General features: G+C 55.3%; 1 protein-coding gene across 4 annotated transcripts in view; it reads left to right on the top strand.

Annotated features, from left to right (window-relative positions):
• Positions 1-22457, top strand: part of CRYL1 (crystallin lambda 1) — a 70446-nt gene extending 47989 nt beyond the window's left edge. For 3 of the 4 annotated variants that reach the window (XM_074377877.1, XM_074377875.1, XM_074377876.1), the window contains 5 exons: positions 1036-1197; positions 6321-6515; positions 16067-16172; positions 21459-21565; positions 21886-22457. In XM_074377877.1, coding sequence (XP_074233978.1) covers positions 1036-1197; positions 6321-6515; positions 16067-16172; positions 21459-21565; positions 21886-21999 — 684 coding nt within the window. In that variant the 3' untranslated portion in view covers positions 22000-22457. The remainder of the gene's footprint in view (positions 1-1035; positions 1198-6320; positions 6516-16066; positions 16173-21458; positions 21566-21885) is intronic. The other variant, XM_074377878.1, reaches the window with a different exon arrangement.
• Positions 22458-25507: the final 3050 nt, after the last annotated feature.

The raw sequence follows: 25507 nt of genomic DNA, 5'->3' as shown, positions 1-25507 counted from the left end.
AGTGGGAGGCCCCTGAGGATGTATTTGGTCTCAGACCACTGGGAGTGGGGCCAACACTTTGGATCACAACTCAGAATACTGGGTCTCAAACTTCAGTGAGCAAAAATCATCAGAACATCTGATTAAAAATGCAGATACTCGGACCCACACCCAGAGTCTGATTCAGCAGGTCTGGGAATCTGCATCTTTAACAAGTGATTCTGTTGTCAGACCTTACTGAGAACCATTGTTTCCAATTCACCAGGGAACAGGGGAGTTCACAGACCCTCTTGGGTAGGAGTGACCCCCGGTGTGATTTCCCGGGTGGTGGCAGGAGGGAAGGGCGCCCAGAACGTCCAGTGACGTCCTGCTCTGTTCCGCTCCCATCCGCAGCAGGGCAGCACCCGCCCTGAGTATCGCAGTCCCCAGGACACGCCTCACCTGTGCGCCTGCACGCGGGTGTCTGAGGATGGCGTCTCACTCACCCCAGCTCCACACATAATCAGAACTTCAGAGCAGCTGTTATGTCTTTAATCCCAATTTGCTTCTCAACCCTCCTCTCCTACTCCTATTAATTTTAGAAATAGAGGGCTTTTTCAAATGATTTCCAATTAGAAATGAATTCTTAAAAAGTCTTCTGGGAATTGTGGATGTAACATGTTTGCTCATTTCATGAAGATACGATTCTTCCTTGAAGATAAGCTGATCTGATGAGCAAGACGGGGAAGGCAGGCGGCGTGGCTACTGCTGAGGCTTACGGCGAGGTGCCTGGAGCGCTGTTGTGTGCTCTCTTTGTGACCCCACCCCCACGCATTTTTTTATTATGAGAACTTTCAGACTGACAACTGACACGAAACCAGAAAGTACAATTCCTACGTATGCATCATCCAGTTTCCAGGTACCAAGGTCTGTCATTTTCGGGCAGCTTTTGTTCTGTTCTTAAATGTTGCTGATGGTTTTCTAATTGGTTCATTTAGGAAGGAGTCAAATGTGAGGCGCTTTGCTTGGGTCTGAGTGTGGTGACCCTGAGGGGTAACCTGAAGGTGTCCTTTTCAGGAGTGTGTTCCAGAAGACCTAGAACTGAAGCAGCAGCTGTTTGCTCAGCTGGATGGAATCATGGACGATGACGTGGTCTTGAGCAGCTCCAGCTCCTGCCTCCTGCCCTCCAAGCTGTTCGCTGGCCTGGCGCACAGGAAGCAGTGCCTCGTGGCGCACCCCGTGAGTATATTGAGCTCACCTGAGATTGAGTGACTCTCATTTGGGTTTTGGGGAGCAACACATTTTGACTATCTGCTAGTACTTTTAACTTTTTTTTTTAAATTGAAGTATAGTTAATTTACAGTGTTGTGTGAGTTTATGGTGTACAGCAAAGTGATTCAGTTATACATATATATTCTTTTTCATTATAGGTAATTACAGGATATTGAATACAGCCCCCTGTGTTATATATACAGTAGGACTTTGTTTTAACCACTTTATGGAGATCACATAAATCAACTTGTACAATTCAGTGGTTTTTAGTGTACTTAGAGAGGTGTACAGTATCAGCATTTTTTAAAGGAATTTTATCCAAAAATTCCTTGAGCTGTTATCTTGTATCTCGTGCATCACGGGGTGGAACGAGCAGACTCAAGTAACTCCTGGTCCAGCTGAGGAGAGAGGCTGCTAAACAAGTAAGTGCACGGCCAAGGAAAGGGCGCTACACTAGCACACAGTCCAGGCCAAGCGGGATTCTGCAGGCGGGCCACCTGCACTGTGTGCTTCCCTGAGCTCAGGTCAGAGTGGGGTCATCTGTGCTGATGGGCCCCACCTGGGGCTCTGGGGAGCAGCTCTGACTTAAACCTTCCTTCCTGTGGTCCCTCCCACCAGGCCTCGTCACTGACTGGCCGGCTTACTCACTAGGAGTGCCTTGGGAGGAGGCGTGTTGGCACGCAGGCACTCAATCTTTTTGAGGTTAACCTGTTAAAAGTCAAGAAAGGGGAATTAAGAGTGGGGGTTGGGGGATCATTTGGTGGGCATCTGAGGACTGAGTGGAGAGCCGGGACAGCCTGCTAGGACAGAAAAGTGAACACGGCTCCAGCCACAATCAACAGGATGCGTATGACAATGCCACACCCTCTGCACCACGGGCCACCGAGGTTAAAGGTTGAGAACACCGAGAGCTGCCCGATGGGGGCGGACCTGGTTGGGCCGCTGTGAGAGGCTGGAAGGAGCATAAGCAGAGAGCTGGCCAAGCACAGGATGGGGCGTGCAGAGTTGCCAGGAGAGCAGCGTGACCGGCAGGGCACTCGTACTTGGGAAGCAGGAGGATGGTGACAGGAGGCTTGGTGATACTGGGGCTGGGGAACCATGAGAGCTGCTCTGAACAATCAGAACTGCTCAGGCACAGAGCAGCGCTGTGGTGTGGTGGAAACGGGCCCTTGGAGGATAAGCCGAAGGTCCTTTCTGCAGTGAAGATGGCTCCGAGAGGCGGGCAGCTCCCTCAGAACCTGAGGGCAGAGTTCCAAGCATGCGTGAAAACAAAGGGGAGTCTCAGATTCCTGCCGGGCCTTCTGTGCTGAGTAGAGGGGCAGCCTGGACCACCACCGACCTGCCTGACTGCTTCTGGACGTCCTGTGCTGAAGTCTAACAGGAAATCTAAAGAACAATTATTTTAAAAAAAGAGAACAGGGATGAAAACCAAGCATTTCCTAACCACTCGGTCCAGGGGAAAGCAGCACCAAGGGGACCTTAACTGGAGCCTCCAAACCCCAGATCCCACGAGGCGTGTCACGTCTTCGCTTCTGTGACGTGTCTGTGTCCATCCAAAGGGCTCTCAGGAAGCATGAGCCACTTACTAGATTGTCACTTGGTTGCTTCAGTGAAAAGTGAGCTTCTTGGCCAAGGGCTTCCATCTATAACCAGTGCTTTTACTTCTAAGTCAGTTTAAAAAACAACTGAATCAGATTGTCCCCAAAACACCGCCTAAGTCCTCTGCCCAGACTCTCTCCACATCCCTTCATTTCATCCCCCGCTGGGCCGGGCCAGGCCCCACCTGCCCTTCTCTGCTGCACGAGGCAGCCCGAGCCCTGCGGGGCGGCCGCCCGCGCTAACTGTGCGGCGTGGCGCTCGTCTCCCTCACACCTTTCCGGCCTCGCTCGCGTTTACTTAATCAAACACAGACAGCACAGAGTGAGGCCTTAATTTAAAAATTAATCTCTCATTACTTTTATAAATAATTTTAAACCAAAACTGACATTAACCAAAGCAAATCACATCACTCAAACTGACTGTCCTTGGAATTTTACCCCTTCTGGCTCACGCTGCCTACTTCTGGATCTCCTGACCTCTGGGGGAAAAGTGCCTCGATAATCTAGAACCATCTATGATTTTTAGGAGCCACAGAGTTTTCCGTCCCCCTCCAGGCCAGACAGGCGGGAGAGGCTGGCGCTCTGCCTTCTGCTTGGTGCGCAGCCACTGGGGTTCTCTGCCCGACAGGAAACAAAACAAAGGAGGAGGAAGCCTGCTCACGCCTCTGAAGGACCTGGCAGTGGGTGCTGGGCGAAGGCTGCCGTCTCCACCGGCCACACCCACGCGCCCTCCGTGCCTTTCCGGGTGGGGGTGGGGTGGGGTGGGGAGGGGACTCTCGGGTCCTCCCGGCGCCCAGGTGTTTCACAGACCGGTTCCAGGAAGGGCCGGGCTTAGGAAGAGGGGTGATGCCCCGACATCCCTCCTCTCCAGCGCCTCTGGGCTGCCTGTGAGGGGCGAGGGGCTCAGGGTGGCCACGGGTGGCTGGAGGTTTTTGCTGACGACTGAAAGCCGAGTTTGGCCGCAGTCGCTCCTGGCACTCGGGCTCCATGGCGGCATCAGCCAGAGCCGCAGGTCCCCACGGGCAGTTCTGGCCGCGCTTCACAAAGGCCCCGCTCGTTCCTTCCATCTTCAGCCGGAGGCGCGGGCGGCCCTAGCGCACCACGCGCTCTCTGCGCCGCCCCTCCTCCGACGCGTGCTCCGCGGCGAGGCGGCCGGGACCACGGCCCTGAGCGGCAGCACCTCTGGGGCGCGCAGCTCCAGCGTGGCTGCCTGCTCGGCAGCCGCAGAGCGGACGCGCGCCCGGAGGGAAACGGGGCCCCGCCCACAAGTACCGGCCCGGCCTCGCCCCGCGACGCCGCCTCCGACGGGCGCTCGTGTTGGTGGCGACGCGAATGTTCCGTGTCTGCGTCCCCCGCGCGCTGCCAGCTCCCGCCGCTTCTCTGTCAGGAAGGCGGGGTGTCGCTGATGAAAGGGCTGTGCTCTGAGAATGGTCACAACACCGAGGGAGTGAGGAAGAGGAGCCCCCCGAGGGGGAGGCCCGCCGCGCGTATGTGCGAACTAACCGCAAACCGGTGCCGCCTTTTCCTGGGAGAAGGGACGGGCTTCCTTCCCTGAGAGCCTGCTTGGCAAACCTGCTGCACAGAACGCGGAGCTTCTGTTGGGCAGCGGGGCTACCCTGATCACGTGCCGCAGGCTCCGCTCCAGACCCTGGTCAGTGGAAAATCCCTCCTCCCGCTGCCCGGCTGTCTGAGCGCTGAGCCTCACAGGCCACCACCCCCGTGCCTCCAGCAACGCTCGGTCCCGCTCTCCGCTAGCCCCGGGACCACCTCCCTAGCCGTCCAGAAACCGTCTCCTCTTCTCCGTGTTTTCCCCCAGTTCTTGAGAGCATGCTTCTCACAGCGAAGGCCCCGACCTACCAGCCCCGTCGGAGAGAACAGCGTGTCAGTAGACGGCCTTTCCCCTCCTTTTCCGTAGAGCCTCTTCGGTTTCCTCGTCTTCTCTCCCTTCCCTCCTCTCACGTCTTAGGAGCACCTGCCGTAATCTCCAGGACCCCTCTCTGAGCCTGAAACAGGGACTGATTCTCTGTCACAGGACTGAGGTGCTCTGACTCCCCCCGACCTGAGTTTAACCCATGACAGGTGGAGTGTGTGCCTGTGGGGTGCCCAGGGGAGAGCGTCCAGTGCAGAGTTATAAACACGGGCCTGCAGCGGGCGGTGAGACCTCAGCATCCTGCTAGCAGTAGCGCCCTTGGTGCTGATGAAGTCTCCCAGGCGAGTCTGAGAGCGGCACAGAGGGAGGCCAGCGGCGGCGGCCTGGGGGCACCAGACAGTGCGGGAAGGATGTGTGAACAAGCTGTACATAAAAATGCCCTTTAACTGTTTGTCCTAATCTGTTTTTGCTCCTCACCAGGCTCAGTACCGAAGAGACCCTAAGCCCAATATCCCTGCTTTACAGTAAAGAGAAGTTCATCTAGGGCACACGTGCTTCCAGTTCTTAGAATTCTGATCTTTAAAAATGCCAGAAGTTAAACAAACATTACTGTAAGAATTCAGTGATTACAGGCAGGATTCAACAAGTGATTCAACTAAGGCACTGATTTATAATTTACCTGAAACAGGAGCCATCCTCTCCTGCTTTCTGAGAGGGCTGAGAGTAGGCTTGTCTGAAGTGTGTGGACCAGCTGCCTGTTCCAGGCAGCCCTAGGACAGAGAAATTATTCTCTGTTCTGTAGAAGTCATTTTAAAGTGGATGGTTCTTGTCGTATTTGGTAAATGTGAGAATCTACCAATTTTCAGTCGTGTGGAGGAAAAAGAAAAGCATGATCTGGGGAAGTCTAGTGTGCATCTGCTCACTGGTGCGGCTAACCAGCAGCCTCTTCACATGTAGAACTCTCTTTGAGAATCAAGAACGGCTTCCCAAAGTAAACCAAGAAAACCAGAGCCAAAGGTTCAGTGCTGGGCAGGCAAATGCTTCCTTCCAATGAGGACAGTCTCTTCCTGTCTTAGACGGCACCGTCACATCAGGGCTATAGAGGGCTTCTGATATTTTGTGATTTCTAGGTAGGATGTGATTGGGGAAGCAAATGTTTGAGGCGCAACACGGACAAATTAAGGATCATTTTTAACACTGACACAGTAGAATGGCAATGACTAGCTGGGAGAGGATGGCTGGGGCGTGGGGGCGGGGCAGGCAGTAGCCCAGGAGGTCTGGACATCTGGTAGATATAGAAACCCCATGGAAGGTCAAGGGTTTGGAGATCAACTGTAATTGTACAGGACGGTCATTTGCACCTTCAAATTTCAAGCTCGATGTTGGTCATTTTTCTTTAACAAAACCATGCTGTTCTGTACTCACGTTTTTTTTTCTCCCATTTGTGAATTACTTTATTTCTCAAGCTTCTTGTCATTGGATGCTGAGTCTCGAGGGGCCTTCATTCCAAAGTTGAACCCGCCCCCACTGACCATTCAGGAAGGTGGGCCAGGTCTGCCAGAATGACACCCCAAACTCCAGAGCCATCCTCTTGATTCTCTCCCCTCTGTCTCTCTCCTAAGGTAAACCCACCCTATTACGTCCCATTGGTTGAGCTGGTCCCACACCCAGAGACCGCCCCCGCGACCGTGGACAGAACTCACGCCCTGATGCGGAAGATTGGACAGTCCCCGGTCAGAATCATGAAGGAGATTGACGGCTTCGCTCTGAACCGCCTCCAATACGCAATTATCAGCGAGGCCTGGAGGCTTGTGGAGGTGCGTGGGCTGCCCTCTGTCCCCGCAGCTGAGCAGAAGGGGCGGGCGTCTTGGGGGTCCCCGCTGGGGTGGGAAAGGCATACAGGCTCCATCCCACTGGCTCTATTCTGGAGACCACAGGCAAACTTCTCTCTCAGGTGCAGTCAAAAGGCAATAGCAGTCAAATGTCAGGTAGCAAATTCAGCACTTCAGAGAATCCTCTGCACGACAAGTCACCTGCTATTCAGGTGTGATGGCAGACTTCCTTCTCGCCCTTTCTCGTCATTACCAAGTAGTTATCTCCGTGACTTGATGCGTTTTCCCAGTCTCAGATTCTTCCCCACAGTGTTATACTTTTTCAGGAGAAAAATTATATTTTGAGTAACCTTGTATCCTCTAAAGAACCCAATTTATTTCACGATCTTGAGAAAGAAACAGTGAATGACCTTAAACTTGTTAGTAACATGCTCTTACGTATAAATAGAAGATTATTTACATCCTCAACTTTTAATTAAAAGATGTTACACGCGATTTTCAATTGCCTGGCTGCGTGCACTGCCATCTGCATTGTTCAGTTGAGGGGCCTGGTCCCTGGCAGGTAGGCGTCAGAGCAGCTCCAGGCCTGGGAGTGGAGCCCAGGGTCCAGGCTCAGCCGGCCAGGACTCCACCACCCACTTTCTGATGCTTCCCGGCTTCTGCCCGGGTGAGCAGGGTGTTCGGCCGGCACCTATCCTGCCGCCACCGGGCCAGAGTGAGCGAGGAAAAGGGGGCCCAGGGTAAACCATCTTTGCCTGGATGGACCCACAGCTCCCGTCTTGGCTCCCAAGCATGCCCAGCGATCCCAGCCCGAGACAAAACAAGGACGCTGGCCACTGTGGGACCCACGCCTGGCGGAGTCCCCACCAGGAGCCCAGACCTAAAGTCCACCAGGTGCAGTGTGCACGTGACAAAGTCAGAACAGGCTACAGAAATGAGATTAAGACAGTGGGACCAGAACCCCGAACCCACAAGCCGCTTTTGGAGGAAGTCGAGAACATAATTCACTTAAGAAACAAAGACTATGTACAGACAGGGTTGCGGCAGGTCCCCGTCCCCAGGCTGGGCGGGGGTGGCGGGGACCAGAGCCCCCGCGTCCCCGACCCTGCCATGCGCGCAGACCCGGCCCGCACGGCGCTTCAGCTGCGGACGCTGGGCCCGCAGGCGGGGCGAGGGCAGAGGGTGTGGTGGCCCAGACGCCGGCCGCTTCCCTCGGGCTCGCTCGTTGAGGGCGGCCTCCCTACTCACCGCTCCGGCGCCCGCTGCCAGGCTCCTGGAAGAAAACCGCGCCCCTGGTGCTCCGCCCCCACCTCAGGTACGGAGGTCAGGGAGGCCTGCGCCGCGCACAGCCCACCTCGTCGTGCGCGTCCGCGTGCCTACGTGGGGCGTGTGCGTGCGTGCTTACGTATGTGTACTGTGTGCATCTGCGTGCACCAGCGTCTGTGCGTGCGTGTGTGCACCCGCGTGCCTACGTGGGGCGTGTGCGTGTGCGTGTGTGTACCATGTGCGTGCGCGCGCCGCGACACTCGGGCCCCGAACCAGGACCCGCAATCCAGGGTCCGGGCCCGAGTTCAGCTCAGCACGTGTAAGGGCCACTTAGGGTAAAAGCAGCCGCGTGGGGAGCGGAGACCGCCACATCCTACGAGTCTCTTTTCCAGGAGCCCCTGGGGCGGCCTGGACCTCCCGCTCCGCGGCCCGGCCGGGTCCCAGCGCGGGAGGCCCGCGGGAGGCCCGCACCCTCTGCCGGGTCAGGCTGGTCGGCGGGGCCTGTGGGGCGGCCTGGGCCGGGGGACGCGGGACCCTGTGCCCAGAGGTGGCGGGTGGCAGAGGTTTCCATGCAGACCAGCCTCGCGGACCCGAGTGAGCCCCACTTGGACGCGGTGTGACGGCTCCTGGACATTGCTGGATCCGATGTCTCCAGTTTTGTTAGGCCGTTTTGCGTCTAAGTTGGGAAGACATGTTGATCTCTATTTGAACTATGTTTTCTTGACTTTGGTGTCATGGAAATAACGCATAAAATGGGTAGGGGAGTTTCCCCTCCTCTTCTGTTTTCTGGAAGAGGCTGGACAAGTCTTGTTAACTTCCTTAACTGTTGGGTAGAATTCTCCAGGGAAACCACCTCAGCCTGCAGAACCTCTTTCTTAGGAGGTTATAACTGCGAATCCAACTGCTTCAATGGTTCTAGAACCATTCCGATTGTCTGTTTCGTCTTGACTGACTTTGGGTGGTTTGCAGTTTTTGAGAAAAGGGCCCGGTTCCCACGAGTCGCTGAGTGTATGGGCATAAAGCTGTCGGCCGTCTGCTCTCACCCTTGCAGGGGCTGCAGGGCCCACAGCGACCTCCCTGGGCTCATCCCCGAGGGGGGACCTCTGTCTTGTCGGCCTTGCTGGACGTGTCTCAGTTTCACCGCTTTCTTGAACAAAAGGATTCTCGTTTCGTTGACTTTTCTCTCTGGTTTTCCTGGTTTCAGTTTGCCTCACTAATTTTGGAGGGTGGTCCTTATCACCTGCAGCCGAGCGCGGGAGGGATGCCTGAGGGGACAGGAGGGGGCATGGGGAGGCCCCACGCGGGGCTGTGGTTTGGGGAGCAACCGAGCGCGGGGGGAAGCGGGGAGCCCCTTGTCTGTCCTGCACCCAGCACGACACACGCGGTCTTGTTGCTGCCCCAGCCATGTGCTCTGCCCGCTCCGAGGGACGCGGGGCTCCCGGACGCCCGTCTGGCCGCAGCATCGGGTCAGTCCAGTGCTTGTCGGCTTGGAAATGCCGGGTCGATGAGTCTGGCTGTTGCCCCGGAGCCCGAGATCCGGTACCCGGGTGACGAGATCCTGTTGGCCGGGAAGGTGATCTGCAATCCATGTTCTTGAATTAATGAGCACAGTAGGGGAGGCGGTGCTGTGATGGTAACTTCCTCCCGAACAATAGCGAGCTTGTGCTGCCGGTAAATTCTTGCCCCGTCGGGGGAAGGTGGGCGGAGGCGGCAGCGGTGAATCACGGAGCCGCCGGCGGCAGACTCTCAGCCGCTGGGAATGTGCTGGTGATGATGAGCTTGGAAACTGCTTACCTGGGGTTTTGTTCCTCCTGAGAAATGTGAGCTCCAAGCTGGATTTTGCTCCTCGGGCCGTGATCTGCAGAAATTCCCTCTGGTGTCTTGTCAGGGATGGTCCGTGGTCTGCACAGGACCCTCTGAGAGATTCCAGACCTTTGTCCTTGAGGTTTATTCTGACATGGATGCAGCTGTTTAAGGACTTGTTTCAGCTAATAAAATGCATCTCAAAGATCACGTGGTGAAATTCACAGATAAGGCTTTTTGTGGTAAAGTCATTCAAGGGCTTCCGTCCTAGTACCATGACAGTGCTGTGTAGATAGTTGTAGATACAATATAAAATACTATGTAAATAGTTGGCTTTCATAGCAAATTCATGTTGTGCTGTTTGGAACTTCATGGATTTTTTTTAACTGAATATGTTCGATACACGATGGGCTGAGTTTGAGGGCCAGCTGTGTGACACAGGAATTAACAGTCAGCCCAGCGAGCTTCTGAGCTTCGTCTACTCACCAGTAACTTCAGCTTGGACAGTATTTTAAAGTTTACAAAGTACTTTCCTTTACATTTTTCATGATTTTCAGATTTTTTTCAGATCATCTGAACTTAAAACCACGAATAAGAGACTTACTGTTATTTTTTGCCTTTACAAATTAATGCTTTGATCATATTGCATGGTCTGGTGGGGATTCAGACCTGTGCCCCCTCTGTGCTGCAGTGTCTGCATTTGTAAGTGGAGAAGACAATGGACTGTTCCTTTTTGGGGTCTGATGAGGATTGGATGGGGTTGTGAATGTTAAGTGCTGGCATACAGTAATGGTTTAGTCAATGCTACAGGTTATAGTGATGACAGGGGCAGTGACGTTTGTGGAGTCCCTGAACCCGGGGACGTGCTCTGAGCTGAAATGCTCACATTCTGGCTGTACAGGTGAGGCCCTGGGCCCAGGATGGCAGCTTGGGCTTCGCTGGGAGCTTGTTTGAAATGCACCACCTGCAGGATTGGACTCTGCATTTTATCATGCCCCCCAGGGGATTCACTTGTGCAGTAAAGGCAGAGAAGTCCTGGCTTGCTCCCTGAGACCTTGGCCTCAGTCTTGATGGATCGAATTACAGCTGTTCTAAAATACACTTTCATTTTTAAATTTTTAACATTTTAGTTTTATTGGCAGCATTTTTCTTCCAAAATGGAACAATAAATACGAATTTAGCTTCCAGTTGATGGAGTCTTAACTTCCTTGAGATAGTGTATTCTACCATCTTTTTTATTTGTCTTTTCTCCTGTGTTTTTCTGTGTCTCTTGTTTCTGACCCTCTTTATCTCTGACAAAGGCTCGTAACAGATAAACATGCAGCTCCAACCAGCTCTGCTTAGTGGAAAGACTCGTACGTGGTCCCTTGGTAGACGTGACTTCCAGTCCTAGGTTTATGACACTGAATACCTCTGGTTATCCCCAAAAAGATGTGAAGATTAATTTTTAAAAAAGATTTCATTCACTTTTAATTAAAACAGGAACACATCAGAATGAACGAATGCTAGGTTTTCACTGCTCCTGCAGAGTGAAGCTGGCCTCCCTGGGCCCAGCTGGCAGCTTCCTCGTCGTGCTGCCACACGTGGCATCAGGCCTCCGCATCTACCTTTGATTTCTGGAGCAGGGATGCAAACTGTAGTCTGGTTCTGCTCGTCTTGGTCGTGGGCCTGTGTGAACACAGGGTCCCTCCCAGAGAACAGCCAGATCGAGCAGGTGGCCTCCTTTTGCCTGAGGGCCGGCCCCTATGGCCGCTGGGAGTCAGATGGCTCTCGGGCCGGTACTGCTGGCAGGTGAGCGGGCCCCACGTTGACCCCAGCAGGTGACACAGGGGACCGATGAGTCCAGACAGGGTTGGGGGAGGTGACCTAATGTCGACTGGGTGCTCTGGGGACCCCTCAGGTCTCTCCCGTGGGCTGTGCACACGTGGAGGGAGGCAGTTGTTTGTTTCAGAAGCGGGTGGACGCGTGGGCCCTGGACTCAGAGTCCGAGTTAGTCCTGGGACGTTTCCCTCTCACACACGCAGGTTCTGGGGAGGAAGCTGGGTCAGAAGGTGAGCTGCCTCCATGGCCATCCTCTCCCAGGTCTGGGGGGGCTTTTCCAGGAGTGTCTCCCTGATTGGGACCCTGCGACTGAGTGCCTGCCAGGTGCTCTCCAGAAGGCAGACTGTGCAGACGGGCAGTGAGGGGGGAGAAGGAGAGTGGGGTCAGGCCCAGTGACGTGCTTCACAGGCTTTGGGATCAGGTGGGGTGCGGAGCCTGGTGCTTGAGGCCCCAACAAGAGAAAGCTTGTTCAAAGTAGTGCTTCCAGGCGGGGAAGGTGGGGCTGTTTCAGAAGTCTGTCTTCAGAGGGAAGATGCTGAAAACGGCAGGGCCACCTTGGGCTGTGGCTCACCTGGAGGGTGGCCAGTAGGAGAAGCTGAGGCTCAAGCAAAAGTTCCAGAACATCTGCTCCCTGGTGGCTCTCGTGGTCTGATCCTGTGAGCCATCTGTCGGAGGAGCAGCAGGAGGCTGGCTGCTGTCCCAGGGCTTGGCCATGTCCCCTGCCCCGGGTGGTGCTGGGCTTGCCTCCCAGCAGCCTGGCCGGGACTCTCCACCTCGAGCCTCATCTCCTCCCCCGGCGTCCGCTCCGAGGCTCTGGACCGTGCGTGATGGGTGTGATTCAGCCTCTTGTTGCATCAGCTCAGCGTGTGCAGTCAGCTCTTCCCCGAGCGTACATGTCTGCCCGGGTCATTCTGCAGGAATGTTGGTGCCCCACTTCCAAGAAAGCACGTGGTGCCCGGCAGCTCATAGACCTGGCACAGCCTCTGAGTGACAGCGGGCAGCACCTGGCCGTCTTGTCTTTTTCACCTGTTACAATGCTGTGTGTGCCTCACCTTTTTCCCGGAAGGAGGTGTGCATGTGGATGGGCACATCGGGTCTTTTTCACTCTTGCTCGGGAACTGGTTTCCTGTTGTGTGTGGGAGACGCAGTTGTTTGATCATTTCTTTCAGAAGTGAGGAGCGTAGAAAACTAGCCCATGTCAGTGTGTGAGGGACCGACTCCTGCTTTAGTTACTTTCTCGTGAAAGACGGTGACTCATCATGGTGGTTCTTAGCTTCAGCTTCACCACCAGTCACTACGTTGCTCTCTGTACCATTTGTTCGTAAGGGCTGCAGGGGTGGACCTTCTAGGGAGGGTCCGGTACCCTCACCCATGCTTGACTGACTCCTGCTTGGGGGTGGTCCTCATCTGGCTCCCCACTGAATGTCTCTGGGGATCAGGGTTCCAGCCCGTTCCCACCTCCTACTAAGGAGACTGAGGCGGCCTTTCTGTAGCCCCTTCTCCTGGCCTCTGACAGGGTGATGCTGAACCAGTGTGGCTTCCTCCCTGCCCTTGGATGTTGCATTTCATCTCCTGACATGTAACCAAGCAGAACCTTTTCTGGCTCCTGTTTCTCAGTTAAGACAATGGATTGAAGCCTCGACAGCTCCTGTTGTGGGGAACTTGTGTGTACCCTTGCAGATTCCTGGGGGCAGGTTGGTCTGTGTTCCTGGTGGTGCTGGTGCTGGCTGAAGAAAAGAAGTGTTTGCACAGGAAAAACTTGAAAACTCAGGACCAGGTGTGGTGAAAAGCGAGCAAAACAGAAGATTAAAAGCTGGGAATCAGTTTAAAAAATTAGCCAAGGAAGTTGGCATGAAGAACGTGAGAAAGGCAGATGAACCGAGGGCATGCAAACCCGTGCACTGAATAAAGAGCTTCCATGTGAGGCTGGGATGATGAAAAGGAAAAATATTTCTGTGTAGCTGATAATCAGTAGAGGAAATAGTTACAGGTTTCATTCAGCAGGTTTTGCCTTCCTGAACTGTGCGAGACCTCCACCCCCACCCCTTCCTCCCACGTCCCCTAAGAGGGCCAGGCCAAGCACCAAGGTTGTTACTTAGGATGTGTCTCCCCCTCCTGTCCTCACCCACAAAGTGCCAGACCCTCGACGCCAAGCTTTGAACTCCAGTCCCCTGTACAGATCGGCTGAGTGCCCGTCACTCAGTCAAACAGGCTGCTGTCACTACTGTTTCTGAGAAGGTATTTTATAGATGTGGTAGTGTCTACTGTCACTTGACTTTAAGGAGATTATTCCCAGTAATCTGGGCGAACTTCAGTCAGTTGAACAGCCTTAAGAGCAGAAGTGAGGTTTCCACCAGCAGCTCCTGCCCCAGATTTCAGGGTCCCGCTGCCCGCAGTTGTACAAGCCGAGTCCTTGACGGAAATCTTGCTGCACGTATGTGACTGACTGGTTCTGTCTCCCTGGCGGGGGCTCTGACACATAGCATGTCAGCTCTGCACCTTGCTCGTGGGGCAGCCCGAGCAGGCCGGGTGTGGGGTGTGTGTCCAGGCCCTGAGTGTGTGTTGCTAACAGAAGTGGAAGCAGGAAGGTGTTGAGTAAAGGGGGCTCCTTTCCACTCTGGCTGGGCTCTCCTCGCCCAGTTTCTGACTAGCGCTGATCACAGTGTTCGTTGCTCTGGGACTTGGGAAACTTTTAACCACCTGGGGCTTTTCCTTGAACGTGTGGCTTGAGAATTTTACCATGAAAGGGCGGAAGTACCGATGGCCATACTGACATGTTAACTGGACCACAGACACAGCAGTGAGGTGGGGCCTCAGCCCTCAGACTGCTGGACGGCATCCTGACTCTGAGAGGTGTCACCAGATTCGTTCAGCTCCGGCTCTTGGCCCTTGGTGCCGCTGCGGTGATTTATTCGGTTACTGGTAATCCTCACACGGAGGCCGCAGGTGCCACCAGGCTTTTGGAGCGGAGCTCACCGCACAGCCAGGCAGCTCGAGCATCAGAATACCCTGAACGTGAGTGAAGCTTCAGTTCAGTGCTGAGTGCTGCGGGGTGAACTGGCTGTTTGCCCCAGGGGTGTGGGGTCCTGTTCAGTGAGCATCTGGGCTGAATTATGACCATTTCTCTTCCCTGGATTTAGCTTCTAGGTTAAAAGCGCAAGCTTAGAGAAGCCTGCCTCAGAAAATCCAGAGCGGGGGGAGCAGTGAGGAAGAGAAAATCTGAAAACTTTCCCCTTTTCTAACTTGTCGATGGCTGAATAGCACCTGATGACAGCTGGCGGCCGTAGTAGGTGAAGCCAGGACACCTGGGACGCCTGGGGCCCGATGAAGTGCGGCTCCGCCCGCCTGGGGCCGCGTTGGGTGCTGAGGCCCCTCTGAGGCTTTGTCTCATCAGGTCGCCGTTAGCTCGTGTGATGCTTACAGATCAAAAATTAACTACTCTTGGGTGGCTCCCTTTTTGGTATTTTGAAGTCCTTTTGAAGTCAGCTCTGAAAGTACTGAACTCAGCTGTGGAAGGAAAGAGCCAAGACAAACAGCACTGCAGGCGGAAGGCGGCCTCCAGGCCTGCGCCCTTCTCGGCTGGAGCGAGAACTTCAGGCCGCTGGAATGTTGACCCAGGACCGGGGCTGAGGGAGGGTCTGCAGGCCCCCGCGGGGCTGCCCTTCCCCACATTCCAAGCCTCAGGGAGTGGGGACACCGCCGCAGGGGCCAGGACCAGAAGCCACGTTTCCTGCTGCGTTTCGTGGTGGTTCTGGGCAGCACGCGGCCCTTCTGTGCGTGATTCCCCAGTTCCCCAACGCAGCTCCCACACTCAGCCCCTCGGGACCTGGGACCAGCCCTGCCATCGCCCCGGTGAGGCTCCTGGCAGTCGTGGACAGTAGGCTGGATGCGTGAACTGAGTTTTACACACCAACCAGGAGGGGCCCTGCAGCAGCCCAGGTTGTGGGGAATCTGAAAAGCACAGAAGCCTTGAGTCCATTTCCAGGAAGGTGAAAACAGGCTAAATGCAAACTCTGTTACTCAGGAATGTGGAGAAATGGTTGTTACAAAAGCCAGGTTGTTAGCCTCCCTGGAGGAGGGAGACTTATGAGTCAGGAAGCCGGGCTCAGGTGTGGCTGCAGGCCGCCCGGGGAGTCCTCCAGCCTCCGTGGCTGTGTGCACCCAAACGTCACACACGCGCACACAGCCACGCGGGAGGGGCCTCTCATCCCACGTTTCTGAGTCGCACCTGAGTTGCCCTGCCCTGTGTGGTGGCGCCGACCCCCCCATCTCCCTCCCCCCATCATGTCTGTGGCCCAGACACCCATGGAGGCCTGAGGGCACGTCTTCCCCCTTGGCAGCTGGGTGACAGGTGGCGTGGGATGCGCAGACCTCAAGGGTGACCCGGAGTCTGGAGGGGGTCCCTGTGGCCCCGGGGGAGGGGGATGTCCTCCAGCTCTGGAGCGGGAGGGCCTGGCCCAGACCCCAGATCAGGGGCTCCTCCCTGTGGCCCGCGGGGCAGCCCTCGGAGGACAAACTTTGATGACTATCTGTTATGGCGCTTTGGAGGGTGTATGGGGATCCCGCCCTAGAGAAGTGAGGGTGAAAGGGTGGTAAAGCAGTGGTCTTCCCAGCGAACTCACCCGCGCTGCCCTGTCTTCGCCTAGGAGGGCGTCGTGTCTCCGGGTGACCTCGACCTCGTCATGTCAGAGGGCCTGGGCATGCGGTACGCCTTCATCGGGCCCCTGGAGACCATGCACCTCAACGCGGAAGGTACGCTGGGGTTCCCTCGGGCTGCGGCGGGAGTTCCGTGCTGGTTAGTGTTTTCGTGGGTTTTGCCAACATCAATCTGGGTCTTTTCTTACAACGGAATAGAAACAGTATCGTGCAGGAGACAGGCCAGCCTGGTAATTCACAGGGAGGGGCTGGGACGGCCGGCTGAGATGCCGGGCCACTAGACCACGCGCCTCCGGGCGGCGGAGAGCACCCCCATGAGAGTGGAGCGGGTGACGCGGAGACGTGGCCGCGGAGCCCCAGCCTCAGGGGAGACAGCTGCGTGTCCTGAGGAAGCTGGTGAGATTGTGCAGAGGCAGGAGAAGCAGACAGGGCTGGAGGAGGGACCGCCTGCACCTCTGCTGGAGCATCTGCCGAGCAGGAGCGGCTCCTGGGTGTGTCGCGGGGCTCCTTCCGTGGGAGGGGGTGCTGGGGAGGGGCTTCTGCGGGGGGCGGGGCGCGGAGGTGGGGTGCTGGGGGAGGGGCTTCAGCAGGGGCGCAGGGCGGCCTGGCCTCCAGGGCCCGGGAAAGAGGTGAGCCTGAGACTCTAAGAGAAAGAGAACTTGAGAAGGGCTAGCATCTCCCAGGAATGAAGCCTTCAGCCAGACTTTACTCGATTCAAAAAGGAGACATCATTTGAAAAACAAGCAGTAAAACCTACAACAAATTAAAACAAAATAATTCAAAAAAGCTATGCATAAAGCTCTGGGACAATGTCACAAGGTGTTATTACTGTTGCTGTCTCCTGGTGTTGAAATTATAAGTAACATCCTTTTGCTCTTGTGTTGTCATAAATTTCTACAATTATTGTGTATTGTTTCAACTATTACATTATTAAGTGTAAAACATGCAGAAGGAGAATAAATCTTATATTCAGCTCCATGGCCTACATTTGACAAAAACGTTAAGAAACTGGAACTTCTCCCGAAGGTGACCAAAGTAGTATATGTCTGTCTGTCCCTGTCCCTTGTGGGGCAGAACCAGGCTGGAAGACTGGACCCCGCAGGGGAAACTTTCTAGAGCCTGGTGCTGCTGTGCAGGGGGCCCTGCTGCGCGGGGTGAGCAGGGTGCTCAGGTCCGGGGAGGCTCCTGCAGCGAGGTTGGGGTCGGAGTGGGGGGCCCCGGGAGCCGCTGGGCTTAGTTGGTGTGGTTCCACAGTTCAGTCAGTTTTCACCACAGTCATTAATGAGGTAATTTCAGTGAGTAAGTCAAGCAGTGCTATTAGACACACTCTCGCCCTGGGGGCACTCGTGTGGTTCCGAGTGGGCTACAGTGTGTCTGCGGAAGCGGCCCCGTCGCCGCTGGTTCTCCCTCCAGGACGCGGCTCTCCCCGTGGGCGCCAGGCTTTTGTGGTGGGGCAGCCCTGAGCAGGGGGCGTGCAAGGAACAGGCCTCGTAGGAGTGAAGCGGAAGTTCCCAAGTCCGTGAAAACGAGCCCCTGGGTAATTTCAAATGTCTTTTCAACCAGCATCTTAAAAGTGATGAACATATTTAAGCATTTGAAATGTATGTAGACACTGCCTGGTAACCACCATGTTTCTCTGTTCCTTTTTTTTTTCCTTGAGAAAAATAAGATAATTCAGGTATCGAGAAACTGATGGGGAGAGGCTGAGAACAGCTCTAACTCCCAAACAAATAGACACAGAAGCCAAGGAAACCAGAAACTCAGGAATCAAATAGTGTGCCGACAGGAAGGAGGCCCACAACAATTTTTTAAACAAAGCAGATGTGATAAGGAAACCTAATTGGCTTCATGTGATACTGGAGGACGGATGTAGATTTCGACTTCAGAGCATTCCAGAGCCCAGAGGTGGACAGTTAGGAGGTCTGGCTCGGGGCCAGCGGGGATGTGGGCGTCCCTGATGCTGTCACCCCGAATAGCTCAGGACTGCAGTACGGAATTCTTCTTTTCTTCCTGGTACAGTTTTCATAAAGCTGGCCTCTCAGGTTAAGGCTGGTTATCACTCTTAAAAGCTACAGTTTATCTAGAAGTGGTAAAGATATTTTAGGGTTTGTTTTTAGTCTAATAAAATGTCACCTGAGGAGCAGGAGGCCGGCACCCTCCCTCGGCCCTCGGCTGCTTGTCGAGGCAGCGCCGGGAGGCACCAGCCGCGGGGGCCCTGCTGACTCGCCAGCTGGTGGTCTGGTGCCATCCGTTTACTGCTCCTCGGTTTCCCTGCCTGTAAAGTGGGTGTAGCAGCAGTGACCCCGCCCCAGGGCGGTGTGAAAGCAAACCAGGTGGAGACGCTGGCTGGGTGGCCACACGTGTAAGCCCGTAGCTCACGTCACAGTAATACAGAGTTTGTCTCGTTTGTGAGTTCACTACTCTTTTTATTCTCCCAAAAGGATTCACAAGTGCTTGAGAGAGAATAAATGACAGATGAGGACATGTTTTTCTGTGGAATCGTGAAGTCCTCAGAGTCCCACCATCTGGTTGGTCTCTTCACTAAGCTTTTAGACTGTAGGTCGCAGAGGGCTGCCTGGTGCTCCGAGTCTGGCTCCACCGGGGAGGTGACTGGGTCTCAGGACCTGACAGTCCCTGGAAGTCGCCCCCGGATGAAGTGAATGTTTACCACCCACCTCGCTAAGCTCCCTCCTGTGTGTGGATTCTGCTTGTTTTTTTTTTTTTTCTTTCCTGAATCGAGACACCTACCTGGGTTTTGTTCACGTGTGTGGAGCTTGCATTTGCGGTGGAGCCTGTGAACCGATGGGGCTGGGATTTGAGGGGCCCCGGTGGTTTCTGTCTCCACTTGCCACCCTGACCTCAGGTGCGGCCTGGCTCAGGTGGGAGTGGATAGGGTCGCTCTGTGCTATGGGGTCTTTTTGACCTTCCTTGGTAAGTTGTGTGAACTCCTGTCTCTTAGAAGCGGGCGAGTTTATGTAGATGGGATCCTGTGCTGTGTGAGAACCAGGCCCCTCCGGGTAAGCAACAGTGAGGGCTCCCCAAGTAGCTGAGCGCCGGAGAGCCCCAGCCGCTGCACGTGCACAGACCGGGAGGCCCCACGCATGCACTTGCCCTGGCTGTGCTGCGGGTCCAGAAGGCCTCCCCCCACCCCGGGGCTTCCCCTGCCCCTCCCCCTCCCACAGGGCTCAGGATAAGGAACCAAGGTAGCAGCCAGTGAGGGGAGAGAAATCTAAACTCATGGGAATCTGGTTTTTACCACCATCTTTTCTTATTCCATATAAGCATCTCTTAAGTTAGTTCAGTCTTCTAAAAAGCTTAGCTCTACAAGTTTTCAGAGTGGATATTAAGAGCAGAGGGCGTGGACATGTAGAAGACATGGGGGAGGACAGACCAGTGGGATAAAAGGAAAAGTGATTTTTTTTCTTTCTGTTTCCAAAGAAATTGTTATTAAAGAATAATTCCCACTCATTTCTCCTTTCATGGTGTAGAGAAGCCAAAATTATTGTTGAAAGCAAATTGAAACCCTCCTTTTTCACTCTTGAATGGAAGGGGAGAGGTCGCTGGCAACAGTGACAGCGATACGTTCCCTGGAAAGTTGTAAATAATGAGCATCAGGCGGATCCTGACTGTAAGTCACCGACTCCTGTGTCTGGCAGGGAGGCTCCCAACCCCTCCGGGAACTGCGTTTCTCCCGAGAGCTGAGTGTGTGTTATAAAAAGTGTTTTTATGTTAGTAAGACTGAAATTGTAATTAGTTTTCTGAACAAGTTGGGGGGAAATTATGAATTATATTGTAAAGCTTCACCATATTTTATTCTGTTTTGAAGAAATAAATGCCCTTTTAAAACTACAAATTCTTTAAAAGGCAGTGAGGATAAAAGGTTCTAGAAAGCCCCTGGGAGCCTCAAATGACTTCGCTGGGACAGTGAAAGAGGAACACTCGTTCACAAAACGTGAAGTGACCCCGAGGTGAAATACGGTACCTGAGTGGCGCCTGGGGCTCACGGGAGGGGGAGCAGCGCAGCCTGTTTCCCCCAAAAGGGGGTGAGTTCACGGCTGCAGGGAACCCTCCCCCTCTCCTCTCATTTAAGAAATTTCCAACACGTTCCATCCTGCATCTCTGCTCCTTAAAAAAGAATAAAGTGTATTTGTGCCTAGATTTTATCACCTTTAGTTTGAAGAAATAAATAGGCAAAGTGAAGAAAACAGTTCATTTCCAGGAGTGGGTGAGCACCCGGGTGTCTTCTGCGGCCCAGCGGCGCTGAGCCGTCCGAGCCCGGGGCCCGCGCTCCGGCCCGTCCCCGTGTCACCCGGAACCCACGCGGAAGCCCCGGCCTCCGAAGGCAGCAGCCGCCGCTCAGCTGCAGCGGTGGTGACGTCAGACGAGCTGGTGTTTGGATGTTTCACCCTCCGAACGGCCTCTCTGCCCGGACACAGCGGGCGTCACCTCACCGGGCTGAGAGCAGGGAAGCGGTCGTGCGGCGCCGCGGGGCGCGCACGCCGGGACCACGCCGGGCTCGGCGGCCCCGGGCTCGCCCGGCGGGGCCGGCGCAGGTCAGCTTCGCCGTGACCGCGCGCATCCGCCGTGCGCGGCGCGGCGGGGCCTGCCCGGTCCCTTGTGCCCTTTTCAGCCTGGCTGGCCGGCTGCTGAGCCCCCGCGCTGAGAGAGGCGGGCAAAGGGCGGGCAGCCCGTCCTCGGCTCCCAAGGGGCTGCCCGGAGCCGGTCCCGCCTCGGCTGCGGGCGGGCCTGGGGCAGGGGGGCGGGAACGGGGAGCGGGGTGCACGGGGCTGCGGGCAGAGCGGCCCGTCCCCTCCGAACCCGCCTCAGCCGCACGCACCCCGCGCTCCCCCAGCCCCTTCAGCAGAGGCCGCTCCTTCGTGTGCTCCTCCCCCAGAATCCCAGGGCTCCACCTTCCCCGGGCTCCCCAGGGCCCGGGGCTGCGGGCTGGCGGGGCTCGAACCCACCGGCCACTGCCTGCCTCTGGGATAAATAACCGTAGACACGCAGCAAAGCGGTAACTAGGCTTCATGGATGAGAGTGAAGTGGGACTTAAGAGCTCGACACCTTTGGTTCTTAGGAAATACATTCAAGCCATGTACGGAAGTCACCTTGCAGGTGCTTTGTGGAAGGAGGCGTTTGGGCTAAAACAGGATTCATGTGACACTCGAGTCAAAGCAGGAACACAGGCCGTGAGAGGTGGGATGGCAGGCCCGGACGCTTTTCAGGACTTTCAGGACTGAGTTGCCCAGAGAGGCTGGAGCCGCGGCCAGGTGCACGGCCCAGGGCACCTGCTCTCCGCCCGGGGACACCCGCACACTCCCCTGGTGCTGGGCGGACAGCCTCTGTTCCCTGATGCGTGGGCTTGTTCTCTTGTGCTCCCAGGAATGCTGAGCTACTGTGACAGATACAGCGAAGGCATGAGACGTGTCCTGAAGACTTTTGGACCCATTCCAGAGTTTTCCGGGGCCGCAGCTGAGAAAGTGCACCAGGTGTGCAGACCCACTGCCTGGGGCGGGGTGGGGGGCTGTTTTTTGTAGCCAGGATCCTCGCCCCAACTTTGAGGTTCTGCGTCCCTGCCCGTCCACAGCCGTCCAGGTCGTGGGGGGCCTGCAAGCAGTGTGACCAGGAACAGTGGCTCTGGATTTGGAAGGTTTTTTCAAAAGTTAATTGAATGTTGGCCTTACTTCTTTTGTCTCTGAAAGCAGATTCTCAGTTTTCCTAAATAGGAGCAGTTACCCTCCTGCTCAATCAGTTCCTCTTCATGCCTCGTTCCTTTTCTCCTCTTTTTTTTCTCTTTTCCTGTTCCCAGGCCATGTGTGTGAAAGTCCCAGATGACCCAGCGCACTTAGCTGCCAGGAGGGAGTGGAGGGACGGGTGCCTCATGAGACTGGCCAAGCTGAAAAGCCAGGTGCAGCCCCAGTGAAGCCTGCCCGCCGCCCGCCGCCCCCTCACTGGAGGCCTTTTGCTGGAATTAAGAGCATTTAGTCCAACCACTCTGAGCGCAGGGCGCGGGGTGCTTGGTGGACAGAGTCCGACTTGCTCCCCACAGGTGGCGGGCACAGCGGTGGAGGGTGGGCCGCGGTCACTTCCCAGCACGCCCCGGGCTCGGGGCCACCGCGACACTCGGGTCTGAGGGCTTGATTCCCTGCACTCAGACAAGCCAGGGGGACAAGTGGCTGAAGGGCTGACCATTTATTCTTAGTGTGATTACATGTGGCTACATTTTAAGCCAGTGATTATAGTTTCAAGTTACCTCAATCAAGCGACGGATCTTGGCAATCATCTCCTGAGCTCGTGCTGGTCCCTGTGGCCCAGCATTTATGAGACAGCGCGTTCATTTTGTTGATGTTTATTCCAAATAAAAGGTTTTGATCCCATAGAGACACCTGTGTCTTCTGTGCCTTCTGAGAAAGACGGCGGTCCTGACGATAGGTGTGTTTCCAGGGGCCGCAATGGTTGAGTCTTAGGCTGATCCTTTGCTCCCGGCCTTTGTCTGTCACCAGCGAAAGCCCACACTTTGGGCCAGTTTCCCACCTGCCCCAGGCTCCGCGGTCGGGTGTGTCTGGGAGGCTCTGTTTCGGCCCCACCCTGGCGCTCACGCGGGAAACACGAGGCCCCATGCACGGTTCTGCAGGGGAGAGACCCTTCTGACTTCAGCCCAACACTTCCCTCGACGCAGGGTCTGGTCCAGCGCCAGTTCCGCATGTGCTCCAGGAACTAGCGTCCCAGCCCCCCACACCGCACGCCAGCACCGCGCGGTCCTGCTGATCACTGATGCCCCGTAGCCCGCTCCACTTCAGGTGACCGGCCCCCGGCTTCACGCGGGAGGGAGACGCCTTTTCTCGGGCCAGGGCTGCGGTGTGTGGGAACCTGCACCCCGTTAGGAACAGAGGAGGAGTCATGGCTCTGGCCGTGTTCCTCCATCAGGTTCATTTACGCTCCAGCCACCTGAACAGCTGGGGTGCCCCGGCATCAAGCACCCGGTCCCTGCCCTTGGAGCCCTCTGGAAGGACAGCACAGGGTCAGAATAAAGTGGAGGAGCTGCTCCTGGGATCCTGTGCGACCAGCCGCCCCCGGGGATGGCTGGGATGCCCTTGCCGGATGCAGCATTCCCGGCAGGGGGAGTGGTTCCCTGGGCCCGAAGGAGGGCCCTCTGGGGAGCCTGGAGCTGGGACCGGATCCAGATGGGGCCCAGGGCCGAGCGGTGGTCAGAACACACCGAAGAAACGGGGCCTGACCGGGCTGAGGGGCTGAGGGGCCGGTCAGCTCAGGATGTCAGAAGTCCCTCCTGACAACTGGAGGGTCTTAGCTGCGGCGGACTCAGCCTGCTCCTTCCCCAGGCAGCGCTGCACCCATGTCCCCAGTGCCTGTGCGGTCCCCTCTCCTGTGAGACACAGGTGACACACGGTGCCCCTGGGGGCTAGAGAAGGGGTCCCTGCGGTCCCTCTGATCCTCACTCAGCCCGGAGGTTCAGAAACTGCTTCTGAGAGCAGCTGAGGGATTATCAGGCACCTTTCTCATGGATCAGTCTTGCAAGACTGAGGTTAAACCAGATGCGTTTTCCTCCCTTAGTCGAGTCATCTCTCAAACATTACTGATCGTCTGCTGTGGGCAGGCACTGGGGCTCATAGAACCAGTGCCACGCCTGCCCACGCGGAGCCAGAACGCGGTCTTGGGCTGGAAGCTGTCCCCAGGGAGCGTGCGGTTCCGGAGGAGCTACGGAGGGAGGCTGGGGGGGAGGTGACACCCCAGCAGAGGCCCCCTCCCAGGGTGCCTGTTGGACCCTTGGGAACCTTGACTTAGAAGTTCTTCCTTACGTTGAGTCAGAGCTGCCTCCCGGGGCCTCTACCGCTGGTCCCCGGTCGGTCGGTGAGCCACCTCCGTCCCTGCCCCAGCCCCCGACAGGACCCCTCCCCACAACGGATTCGAGGGCCCTCTGTCACGACCTCGTGATTCTCCCTAAGCAACTGGCAGGGTAGCTGTATTTCCAGAAAATGGTCCTTTCCGTCAGGAAGAAAAGGGAGTCCTCCAAACTACTGGGATGCTAGTAAGTATGTGGGAGCTCTTTGTCGAGCCCAGCTTGCCCTGGGCGCCGTATCCGGCTGGATCCAGGTCGAAGCCTGACGTTTCCGGCACAGAGAGCTGCCCCTGGGGACGTGGCCTGGGAAGGAGAGCGTGTGAGAGAGGCTCGTCTTCACTGGTCTCGGATCTGGACACCAGTGCCCACGCCGCGCCACGCGAAGAAAACGCTCTCAACAGGGCGAGAAAGTTCGCGCTTCCCGAGAAAAGCGCAGCTTCTGGTTTTAGAGCACCCTGGAAACGTGAATCAGTGATTCTTCTATGAGACTAGGACCTGGGAAAGCAGTTCCTGACACAGTGTAGGAAAACACAAGCCACCCGAACCAGGCACCCTTTCAAACAGTAGGAGCCCGCTGTGCTTAACGCAATAAATCCTTCAGAAAATGCTTATTCCACTCAGACCGCCTCTGCAGCTGAGTGAACTGTGCCCTGTTCAGCACGCGGGGAGCTTCTTAACTCTTCCAGGCGGGTGGTGGCATTCATTCTACCGGTACCTGGAGATCTCCAGCCAGTATGTAACCTGTTCGCTATCCAGCTGTCTCCCTCCCATATGTTACATATATGACTACATATAATGCTTTTCTTATATATTATATATGGCATTATAAATAACATACATAACATATTTTCTCTCCAAATTATACACTATATATGGCGTTACACGCTATATGATGCGTTACACACTACATACGGCTTTACACACTAAATACGGCGTTGCACACTATATACGGAGTTACACACTACATATGGCGTTACACACTATATACGGCGTTATATATAACACATTTTCTCTCTCCCTCTCTCCTCTCTGTGTACATATCACATCCTCTTTCTCAACAGCTTCAGAAGTTACTAGATCAATAGAACCACGTCACCTTATTTTTAATCCCATTTACTTTATTTTTAATCCATAATGGGGAAAAGTTGCTTGCTTGTGATGAGAGGGTGTTTGTCAGGTGGCGAGAGCACAATGGCTTGATAGTGCTTGACATTTTCTACAAGAGAATTTGGGGTTTTCAAAATACATGAGTGTCTTTACGTCATGTTACCAAAAGCCACGGCAAGTACTGGTTTTCCCAGCTTAGCAGAGTATCAGTTCCCCTCCAGTGCTGGCTTTGATCCTAAAATACAGCTTTGTTTTATGTCTTTATCTACAGTTCAAAACCCCCTGGGACATCATACAAGATGTGTATCTGAACATTAACGTTCTTACTTTGAAAATGATACCTGAGTTGCTATAGCAACCGAGCTCCATTAGTTGGTAAACCTTCTCATCTCACTGGGAACCAGGGTGCCACCAAGATCACCCCTTTATCAGATCATAAATTATGGACTGCTGGAGTCAGAAGAAA

The sequence above is a fragment of the Camelus bactrianus genome, chromosome 14 (assembly GCF_048773025.1).
Source record: "Camelus bactrianus isolate YW-2024 breed Bactrian camel chromosome 14, ASM4877302v1, whole genome shotgun sequence".
Taxonomy (NCBI): Eukaryota; Metazoa; Chordata; class Mammalia; order Artiodactyla; family Camelidae; genus Camelus; species Camelus bactrianus.
The sequence above is the reverse complement of the archived record's forward strand: the minus strand, read 5'-3'. Positions and strand labels throughout refer to the sequence as shown.